The 11701-nt window shown below is 45.2% G+C and overlaps 1 protein-coding gene across 1 annotated transcript; it reads right to left on the bottom strand.

Moving 5' to 3' along the window:
- Window positions 1–3629: 3629 nt before the first annotated feature.
- Window positions 3630–10504, bottom strand: LOC119310406 (protein argonaute 12-like). Its single transcript, XM_037586170.1, has 23 exons — window positions 10400–10504; window positions 9972–10277; window positions 8995–9194; window positions 8756–8902; window positions 8502–8635; window positions 8278–8387; window positions 7985–8091; window positions 7698–7830; window positions 7497–7613; window positions 7239–7346; window positions 7080–7151; window positions 6670–6792; window positions 6418–6592; window positions 6205–6326; window positions 5995–6132; window positions 5556–5698; window positions 5419–5481; window positions 5145–5208; window positions 4892–5027; window positions 4715–4788; window positions 4380–4474; window positions 4235–4266; window positions 3630–4114 (listed from the first exon to the last, which is right to left on the bottom strand). The coding sequence occupies exons 1-23, from the start codon at window positions 10502–10504 to the stop codon at window positions 3951–3953; spliced, it is 2868 nt and encodes a 955-aa protein (XP_037442067.1). The 3' UTR covers window positions 3630–3950.
- Between the last annotated feature and the right edge of the window lie 1197 nt (window positions 10505–11701).

Raw genomic sequence — 11701 nt, 5'->3', positions numbered from 1 at the left:
AGTTCTCGAACCCGTAGGGTCCGCACGCTTAACGTTCGATGACGATTGGTATTATGAGTTTATGTGATTTGATGTACCGAAGGTTGTTCGGAGTCTCGGATGAGATCACGGACATGACGAGGAGTCTCAAAATGGTCGAGACATCAAGATTGATATATTGGAAGACTATATTCGGACACCGGAATAGTTCCGAGGTGTATCGGGTATTTTCTGGAGTACCGGGGGGTTACCGGAACCCCCTGGGGGTTAATGGGCCTCTTGGGCCTAGTGGTGGAAGAGAGAGGGCAGGCCAAGGTGTGGCGCGCGCCCCCTAGCCCAAACCGAATTGGACTAGCCCCCCTTTCCTTCTCTCCTCCCCTCCTTCCCCCTTCTCCTTGTTGGAATAGGAAAAGGGGGGGGGACGAAACCTACTTGGAGTAGGATTGCCCCCCTCTGGCGTGCCTCCTCCCCTGGCCGGCCTCCTCCTCCCTCTCCTCCTTTATATACGGGGGAGGGGGGCACCCCATAGACACACAAGTTGATCTTTAGTCGTGTGTGGTGCCTCCCTCCATAGTTTTCCACCTTGGTCATATCGTCGTAGTGCTTAGGCGAAGCCCTGTGCCGGTAACTTCATCATCACTGTCACCCCGCCGTCGTGCTGACAAAACTCTCCCTCGGCCTCAATTGGATCTAGAGTTCGACAAACATCACTGAGCTGAACGTGTGCAGATCGCGGAGGTGCCGTGCGTTCGGTACTTGATTGGTTGGATCATGAAGACGTTCGACTAAATCAACCGCGTTAACTAAACGCTTCCACTTTCGGTCTATGAGGGTACATGGACACACTCTCCCCTCTCGTTGCTATGCATCACCTAGATAGATCTTGCGTGATCATAGGATTTTTTAAAAAAAATTATTGCGCTCCCCAACACATCACCCTCATGTTTTACGAGCAAACTCTGAACATAACATATTGATTCATTTTCTTTTTAATTCTATAATTCACCCGCCTGATTCGGCTTTGTGTATCAATATCATGAGATTTTCCTCCAGATTTACAAGTCGGAGATGTATATGAAGGTATGAGACTACAATCCGTACCTGAATCAACACCATCCTCGTCAGAATCGCTACCTGAATCTTCACTAGCTAGCCTCCAAAAGCGGTTGCTAGCCAGTGAAGGCTTCAAGCATCGTTTCCGATGAGCCGTGCCGAGCGGCGGGGGGTCGGAGTTGGAGAAGCTGGAGCAAGTCGAGCGGAGCGGCGCAGCATCTACACCGCCTCCTGTGGTGGCTGCTCCACCGGGTCTTCTTGAATCTCGATCAGCGCCATGGCCGAACCTAGGGCAGGAAGGGCCAGAACCCCCTCGCGAGATCTGAGTGCCGATTCCCTCATGGCTGGGGCGAGATGCGCGGTCTCGAAGGAGGTGAAGGCCACCCACTTCCTTGCCACGGCCCTCACCGGCGAATCCGCCTGATCCATCCCCCACAGCAGCACCTGGAGCGGATGCTTGCGTCCTCCACGCTCGAAGAGTGACCTCACCTCCGCCGTCGTCAGCCCCTCGACGATTGCCTTCGCCTTCACATACATCGCCTTTTTTGCTTGTGTACCATGATCCAATCTCTCGCAGGTGAGAGCGTAGGTGCGCGTCCCTGCCTACGAACCTCATCATCTTCTCCTCATCGATCTCCACCATGGCTGCAGCGGTCGCCGACGAGCAGAGGAGGAAACGAAGTGTGTGGAAGTGGAAGTGGAGGACAAGGAGAGTTTGGGCGAGCTCACCAGAAGTATCGCCACCTCCACCCGTCGCGTTCCCTCTCCCACCGGTCGCAATTCCTCCCTCACCGGCTCCCGAGGCGTCGCCCCCGCCCCGGGTCTCCCCCTCGATGCGTGCAACATGACAGGGGAACACAATCGCACACGAGCCCTCCTCTGGACCACGTGTCCACCGTGCACCCCCGCTCGTCGATGAGATGTACCGTCATCGGGTGCACGCCCAGCACGACCTCACGACGGCGATATCTGAGAGTCTTCGCCGTCCGGAGATCCGCGGCGAACCACGCCGGCCACCGTCGTGTGGCAAGTTTGCCCAGCGTGTCGTCAGAGAGACGTGACGGGTTGGACATCTCCTCTATCTCTAACTAACTAATCCCCAAATGTAAATAATAAAAAAAATGCATAGTTAGAATAAGTTATTCTTCATCCGAGGTAATTTTACGATCGTTTCATAAATAAAGGAATACAAATAGTTACACTCATAATGATTTAGTACGTAAAAATTGACATAAGAAAAGAAAAATATAGGTCATCATAAGACAAAAAATAGCATTTTTTGTATATTTTACACTATGTTTTTACATTTTTAATTTTATGTAACATAAAATATTTTTAGGCGATTATATATTCTCTTACAATCTCTTTTAAGTATGAAATAAGACAAAATTTACGGAACATAAAATTACGTTGCATTGATGTTAAAATAGAGAAGGGCTAGCAAAAAGGCCCGTACGTTGCAACATATCACACTCTCTTAATTTACAAAAAATGATCTATAATCTGAAAAATTGTACCTAAGACCCAAACAAAGATGGTCTTAACCTATAAAAGTGTAGTTTAAAATTCTACAGGTGTTCTTGCATGTAGATTTAATCCGTATAAAGAATCAGGCAAGTGATGCATTTATTTATGTCATGTTCGTAATGGGGTGTTGTTATGGATGAGTAAAGAAAAATGACAGAAACAAACAATGACACATTTGCACACTATGGAGACATGTGTGCATCAATGGCGGTTTTCACTTTAAGAATCACCAATTTATGGTAACTCTTGAACACTTTTTCACATGCATATTTCTTAAATACATGAAGAGTTGTTAAAAAGATACATGATTTTTTTAATCATAAAAAGAGATTTTTTTTGTCTAGAAAAGAACATTTTTGTATGGTCTCCTCTGGACGCAGGTACTTGCGCCCTATTTCATCACTATCTATTGCCATACATGTCATAGGAATTGGTCCCTGTTTCATGACTATTTATATCTTATCAAACTTGTCTTTTATTTTACTTTTTTGTCAGGATGCCTCATTTTTACTTTTTTTCATGCATGTCCTTTCTTTTTTTTTATATATAGGAGAATAGCGCAACATATCATCTTTACCGGATCTCTTCTGCATTTTCTCTTTTATTTCTTTTATAGCGAACATCTCATCTTTATTGGTCCTTCTTTTATTTCTTGGCTTTAATTTCATGTCCAATCCTGATTTTGAAGAGGTCATCCCCAATCTAAATCAATACCGATATGAAAAAAGATGGATAATGCGTTGTTGATTAGCATTGCAGGCTAGATAATATTTTTTTAAATTGTTAACAGGTAAAATAACATCATCTTCAGATTCAACACATTTTTATAATCAAATTTCATATATAACATGTTAAATTTGAAGTTACGATTTAGAAGATATGAGTATTTTTAGAAAAACGTTTGATATGTACTGTGGGTTTAATGTGAAAAACATTAGGCGGTTTCCTATAAAATAGCAAAACGGACTCCAACATTATGTACGTGCACCGAAAGCCCAACGTACCAAGGATGCCAGGCTCGTCATCACGACAGCGAACTAGCTGAAAATCTTTCCAACTGAGAGCAGACACGTCCACAACTGATGTCACTTCGAAGCTCGCCAACAGTGTCATACAGAGTGTTTTCCCCAAAATATACAAGAATGTACCCACCAGGATACGAGCCATGACTCCAAAATTACGTACTCCCAAAGCTTTCCCACTCCCACCAACCTAAAACTACAGTTCTTGCAGGCAACGCGTCACATAAACCACAAAAGGCATCGATGAGACAGCTCTAGTTCGAGCAAGCCATCTGCAGCACAACCATAGTCCATAGGCAAAAGGCGTGGAGACCCTACGTAGTTCTTGCTAGCAAGGGATCAGCAGACACGTACGTACGCAAACATACATCAGCAGTAGAACATGAACTCCTTGACACTGTCCCTGATCTTGGGGAGCTGCCTCGCAGGCGCGGACCGGGCTGTGGCCGACGACGAGCCCCCGTCCGAGAACTCGTCCTCCATGTAGTAGCGCGCGCGGAAGGCCGCCAAGTGCGCGTAGTACGCCGGAGGAACTGTCACGGTAGCAGTAACCAGAATCAGAAACAAGTCAAAAGACATTGCTGATGTCTAAAATCATGAGCATCTGCCTTGCAAGCTGATACAGAGATTTGAAGACTAGGTTAAATGCGTACCTATAGAAACCGATCGCGTGCACCGGGCGTAGCTGCGAGCGAGGAACCGTCGGAAGAAAAAAGTTAGATAGTTAGATAACAGGGTACAACAGTATGCTGGTTATGCATCATTGATCATGGAGGAAACTGGCTTAGAGCGGCTTACGTGTAGCAAAGATTGTAGGTCAATGTTTGCAGGGCATCAGCACTGAAACGGTTTTCATCGAGAAGAACGTGATAATGTGTCGGGCGGCTTGTTCCCTGTCCAACGGAAAACAAAGAAGCTTCAGTTTCGAGACGAGTACCATGTCTTCATGAATGAGTTGCCCAGTTCAGAGTGAATAGCAAAAAACAACCACTCTACGGGTCATCGTTCCAAAAAACTACCGCTTTTTTAATCTTTTCAGAAGACTACCACAAAATTGTTCTGCTGTTCCAAAAAACCCAAATCGTTCAGAAATATTATGGGACTTCACAGAAATGTGGATCATGTAACATCACCTGAATGCCAGCATGGCTACAGAGGTAGAAATCAAACTCAGTAGGATGACATATCTTTGTGTCAACGACGGTACCTGAGGACAAAGCACACTCGATACTTTAATCTTGTTACCGGAACAGACTCACACATTCGATCTACAAGATCATACCAATATTATGCTAACCAAGTGAACTTACCGGGTAGGATATTCCCACTTCTATCCGTCAGATCCCGCGCACGATGATTTTCAGGAAATAGGCGAGTGTGATGCCGCTTTTGCACAACAACAAATGTGACTGGCGGGAGGTAACCAGCCTGTAAAGTAGCACAAGCCTGGGAACAAGAAGAACATGGTGTAGCAAACAAATTACAAAACGATACAAGGCATGAAACAGAAAATAAAAGGCCAATGTAGCCTTATATAGAGAGGGTCAGAGGGATGAGAAGAACCTTGCGAATTGCATCCATTTCATAAAGCAACACTTGGCTGAACTGTCCCTCACTAACACCATCTCTGCATATTAAATGATTCAGCACCACAAAAATTTAAACACATGTACATTACAAACCTATGCATATTTGGATTCCAGAATTTTTGGAATTTAAACTACGGTTCTTGAATTGTTCAAAATTCAGGCTCCATGGAGCCCGAGCTCTTAAGTGGATTTTCCTATTAAGCAGAGACTAGAATTGATTCTTGAAAAACAAAGACTGATTTACAAACCTATAAAATATAATTCTGTGAGGTTTACATCCAGTTGCTCTGTAGAATGAGAGAAGCAACTCCCTGCAAATTTTCAAAATTTAGAAGTTACTCTTGCAAAGAGAAAACCAGACAAATACTTCCATATCTTGCATTACCTTATCATCCCACCACCGACAAGCCCCTTCTGTGGATCTTTTATTTCTGTGTAAAGATCGGCAATAATTTCTTCCCTATGGGCTTGTGAAGAGACCAAGCATTTGTATTTTGTTACTTCTGGCCAATCCATAGATGCAACAACCTACGATGTGAGGAAGTAGAAGCCTTAGTTCAAAAACTACAAATTCTATGATGCATTCATACTACGGTGCCAAGACGGCAAACAGAAAAAGAGGATCTGTACTAGCCACACAAAGTAAAATGAAAATTAGATATGTAGTATGTTTCTTCCTTGAAGCACAAAAGTGAGAAAAACAAATAGAAACGGAAGTCGGGTGCTATTCATTAGTGCATCTGACTCTGACCGTCTCTTGTCAAATAAACAGACTGCAAATTAACAAACTGTGAGATGATGAGGGAGAGAGCAGAATGACATACTGCTGCAATAGATGGACATGCATCTTCTCCAGCAGCTGGGTGGGTAACATCAGCTCCAAAAACTATAGTAGGCACGTCAGTCAGAAGGGGTATCCTCTTGTACAAAGCATCTTCAAGTACCGTATTCCGACCTCCAACCTAATCACAAAATAGCAACGGTCTCAGCATTCCGCAGGCCTGATTGTCGAGCAGCTAGCAGTTGATTCATACCTTAACATTGATCTTCAGAGAAAGATTTTCAAGGTATTGTTTCCCACCCTTCTGAACATTCTTGGGTAAGCAGCACTGAGTTATTACTCCAAGCTCGGTTTCACAGAGCCGTTTTATCTTTCCTGCATTAGATGGCAGAAATTTGGAATTAAAACTGATTTCTATTTTAAAATAGTCAGATATCAGCTCAGGGAATCAATTCATAGAGCATACCATAAGAACCACTAATATCAGGTAATATGATGATCAATAATTCAAGTTGCTTCCCTTCTAGACCTTGCTTAGTGAGCACTTCTGCAGAATGCCTATGGATATTTCTGATTGCAGACTCCACAGTGTCCTGACGGCGCGCTTGTGTGATATTCACGCATGGTTCCATGTTCATTACCTACAACAGGAAAATTTATTCAGTCAGTATATATGATGCTAGCGACAGAGGTTCATTCCAGAAGAAGAAAAGGTTACCATGCCAATGCTATTGCACATGTGAGCCAGATCACGGCAAAACATGCCAATGTCGTTTGGATGAAGTCGAGACGCGAAAGTTAGACATGCCCAATAGTTGATAGATCCTCCATTCACCATTCTCTGGGAAAAACAACGAAATTAGAATTACTAAGACTGATGTAGAAAGCAAATGAAATAGACAAAAGATATAGAAACATCGCTACAAACAACCAGGCAAATTAAGTATATACAATCATTTGAATGCATGATATCATATATCAAGAAGTTTAGAGACTGACATAAATGTTCTCCACTTACATGTTAGTGCTAAATAACATGCAAGACAAAAGTGATATTGATAATACTAAACATAAACACTGAGCATAACAATGTTGCCGAGAAAGGAAATAGGGTCTAGGGTATAATACCTTGTTTATCATGTTCCATTGTCCTACTGAAGGATTACATTCTTTTTCCCGTCCAGAGTCATGATATTTAAGCTAACAACAGGAGAAATATTGAAGAGGTCAAATAAATAAAAATGTATGTAAAAACAGTAAGGACATTTTCTTTAGAAAAGCAGTTACCCTTGGGGCAGGTAGTACACGAGCATCGACCAATGCAAGTTGGTTCATGACTTTCATGCCAAATTCTTTGGAATATTCATCATTGCCATAATTATTCCTATTAACAATCTGGGAAGATAAAAAGAAGGAATCAGATCATATATCCTCAAATCAAACGCATACAAATATGTTGATATAAGAGCAATGCAAAACTGTACACTTATGCTATGCTACAAATACCAACTGCGGAGTAAATGAGAAATAAGGGCTAATATTCACCTCTAGAACACTGCTCTCCCGTTGAGCTGGTCTTTCACATGCCATCTTTAGTATGCTTGAAACTTGGCGTTCATTCAACTTCCGAGAATATCTTTGCCCTCCAACAATGCTGCAAACCTGAAGAAATCATATGTACAAGCTATTGATTTAACTACAAAAACAAAAGTTAGCGAGTCACAAAAGAAGATCAGCCATAAGCACCTCCATAGGCAAATAGACCGGTCTGCTGTCACTGCCAGCCTGAAGGCATGGCCAATTGGTATATTTCAAATTGTAATTGTATTGCTTCTTAAAGTACTGGACTACTGATACGCGCACACCATCTTGATCAAACCTGCAATAGCAAACAATCACAGGAAAATTGCAGTTGAGCTCATTTCTACCTACACTATAAATAATCACAATTCATTTAACAGTGTCATGAACTAAATAAATGAAAAGGTAAAGAAAGTGCATGAAGTAAACAAGGTATAAAAGTGAATAGATACATTAATTCCTTCAATGGAGCTGAGGATACACTAGTGATCTTGTAGCGTATGGTTTTATCCGTCCGATGAGTGGCCTCAACCCGGACACCTCTAAGGGCTTTCTTCAACTATATAAAGCAGAAAAGAAAAGGGAATGCAACAGTTAGTTCGGTAGACAGAAGAAAAATAGTAATTAATAAGAATGGCTGTGTGCATCACACTGATGCAGAGGCCGGGGGGTTTAACCTCCTTTTCAAAAAAGAGAGAAGAAAAAATAATAGTTAAGGAGAACAATAAGCCAGCATCACTCATACCTTAATGCGATCCTGATCAATCAAGGGCCTTGAAGCATCTCGGATATTCAGATATTCAAGAGCAAATTCCAGCGCTGCTTGGGCCTTGTAAAATGCCGTTGCAGAAATATCTGAGAAGAAACAATCAAATGACAAAAATTAATGACAGTCTTTTTTCCAAGACACTATAAACTTTGGAACACAGAGTTTTCAGGTCACAAGAACACATTTAGGCACAGCTGTACCAATATTTAGTGACAATCCCATCTGTGTGGGGCGAAGACTTTGGTAATAACCCCTCCAGCATTCGACACCGTTGCCAATCGCGCCACCATGTCCAAATGACTGAGAGAAGAACGATCTAGAGATCGATACATACCTGTTTCAATTTAAAGAAGATGCAAACAAAATTTTGAATTACAAATATAAGAAATGAAAACAGGGTAACTCAGAGAATGAAAATTTTCTACTCCACATCAAGAAAGTATTAATGGATTACTTTGTTGTGGGGCTCTCCCTTAGGGCGATGTCGAGAGCTTGGATAGTGTCCTGTGGAAGCTCCCTGCTTCTACCAGCCAAAAACTGCCGAACGCTGTACATATCCAGATTTGAAGCAAGCTTTACGGTCACCTTGTATTCCTCCTCCCTACAACACAAGAACTAGTACTATGTAAAAACCATTACATGAACAAGCAGGTTTTGATCACAATAAGGAAAACTGAAATGTCTTCGTTCTACCGTTTATTCGCTTTCGCGGCATTAGCAAGTTTGACGACAAATACTTTGCTCTTGAATGGCAGTGCACCAGCAGTATATAGGCTCTTCCTTCCATCATAAACAGGCAGCCTACCGTCCAAGTGTTCCTTGTGCAATTTAACTAGTTCGTTGATTATTGATCTGTTCCATCCGCGAGACCTCGTTTCCGGATCAATTGCCACCTGCGCAAGAGGAAGATGGTTGTTATACTGAAAATTAACCATGAGCATGATGCGCCTGCAGAAACTATTCACCCACTTTTGAAGGTGAAAATTAACCATGATGATGCGCTTGCAGAAATCAAATTATTCACCCACTTTTGAAGGTGAAAATTAACCATGATGATGTGCTTGCAGAAATCAAATTATTCACCCACTTTCGAAGGTGAAAATTAACCATGATGAAGTGCTTGCAGAAATAAATTATTCACCCACTTTTGAAGGTGAAAATTAACCATGATGATGTGCTTGCAGAAATCAAATTATTCACCCACTTTTGAAGGTGAAAATTAACCATGATGATGTGCTTGTAAAAATCAAATTATTCACCCACTTTTGAAGGTGAAAATTAACCATGATGATGTGCTTGTAAAAATCAAATTATTCACCCACTTTTGAAGGTGAAAATTAACCATGCATGTGCTTGCAGAAACTAAATTATTCACCCACTTTTGAAGGCGAACCTTAAAATTTGCATGAAACTTGTTACTAGAAGTTGCCTGATTTTGGTATCTGTTTGTTTCTTTACTAACATTTGGATTGGCTTTGACATAAACATGTGAGTGGTTCTATTTTGATCCAAATCAACTTGATGGTTCAAAATACAGCTTATAACGAATTCAATTCACAAGATCATGCCAAAAAAAATGCACAAAGATACGCGCAAAATATTTACGAATACTATTTGCGAGAGTGAATATTTACAACATCACCGAACGTAACGGGTTCAAACATACGTACATCGTAGTGGTAGATCTCCTTGTCGGCGACCTGCACGAGGAAATGGTTGGCGCGGACGCGGCACCTCCGCCCGATGGTCCCGAACCCCGGCCGCGCCGGGAACTTCTCCGCCTTGCTCGACACCGGCGGCAGATTCGCTGGCGCCGCCGGCGCCCGAGGCTCCATGACGACCCTCCGCTGCTCCTCCGCTGCCACCGGAGCCGAGGACGACGACGACGGCCGCTCGCCTGCGGCCTTAGAGAGCACCATCATCCGCTCCACCTCGGCACCCAGCACCTCCACCGCCGCCGTCGGGGCCGCCACTGGCTGGCCGGCTCGGCCAGGTCCAGTGCCACCGTAACGCGGGTAGTGCTCCCCCACAGCGGCGACGCCACCCCTCTCGCCAGCTGCAGGCTGCGAGGGCGACGAGGTGTAGCCGCCTCGACCACCTCGGCCTCTCGCCGCGTCGTCGCGATGTCCACCGCGCTCGCCACCTCGGCCGCTCCCTCGGCCGCCCCCGCCGCGTCGGCCATGTGGCTCCTGTTCGCCGGCATGGCCGCGTCCGTGTCCTCCGCGGCCGCGCTCGCCACCGAGGTCCCCGCCCGGTCCCGTCCCTCGGCCGCCTCCACCACCACCACCCCGTCCGCGGCCACCCTCCTGCGCTCCGGAGGGCTCGCCGCCGCGGCCGTGGCCGCCGCGCCTGCCACCTCCACCGCCTCGCGCAGACATGGACAAGCTAGGTCGGTACCCTACCTATGGAGTTGACAGCGGCACAGGAGAGCGAAGCCTTTTGGAGGTGAAGCGGCTTGGGCGACGCTATATAGAAAGACGGAAAGATGGGCTCGCGGACGTATCGCTCATAAGAGAAATGCCAATGACATGCGGAGCCAGGCAGGCACGAGCCCGCGTGTCAGGGACTGGGAGCGGGGAGCGCCTCGGTACACGCGTGCAGCGGAGCCGGAGCGGTGCCATCGACGTACGGACCGGGGTCGTCGCATCGCATTCTCCTCCTCCTCCTCTGCCTCTCGCGCTCGCGGAACCGGCGCACGTTCTCGCGCGGCCCCACCACGTCTAATCGCCATTAACGCACGCTGCGGCAGAGGCAATGATGAAGGATTATCGGGGCGCGTGGCGGCGCATCAAAATTTGGCCCGTGAACCGCTGCGCTGCGGTGGCCGAATCGATCGTGCTTTCTTCCTAGCACGCAGCCCACACCCCAAATCGTGCTAGCATTTTTTTTCCCGGGGTAAAAGGAAGTGTTACAATCAAGAGGCCACAACTCCTCGATATAGGGTGGAACCGAGCGTACCCACACATCCGTGGTCCACTCGGAGCGGCTATAACTGGTCAACCGATCTGCAATACAATTTTGGCTACGATAAATTTTTTAAGGTAAAAACTTCCTATTACTCATTAGTTCCTTTATCTCAAGGACTAAATGACCATAAGCTGATCTAATGAGACCATTGCTAGACAATGATGAAACTCCGCTTCCAAAGCATCGTTACAATGGAAGATGTAACGGTAAGCGGTGAACAACACTGCACCTGACTCATCTCGAAGAATCATCCTCGCTGCGGCAGACCCATCCGAGTCCCGAAATGACCCATCCACGGATAGGGCGACGGTGCCCGGCGCTGGTGCTGGCCACGGAGCGGGGTGGCGAGTCTCTGAAGCTGACTTACCAGGCCCAAGGTCGGACACACTCATCTTCCCTTTGATTATCTCGTCTGTACTAAAGCGTCCAGCGA

This window comes from Triticum dicoccoides, chromosome 5B, assembly GCF_002162155.2.
Source record: "Triticum dicoccoides isolate Atlit2015 ecotype Zavitan chromosome 5B, WEW_v2.0, whole genome shotgun sequence".
Taxonomy (NCBI): domain Eukaryota; kingdom Viridiplantae; phylum Streptophyta; class Magnoliopsida; order Poales; family Poaceae; genus Triticum; species Triticum dicoccoides.
The sequence above is the reverse complement of the archived record's forward strand: the minus strand, read 5'-3'. Positions and strand labels throughout refer to the sequence as shown.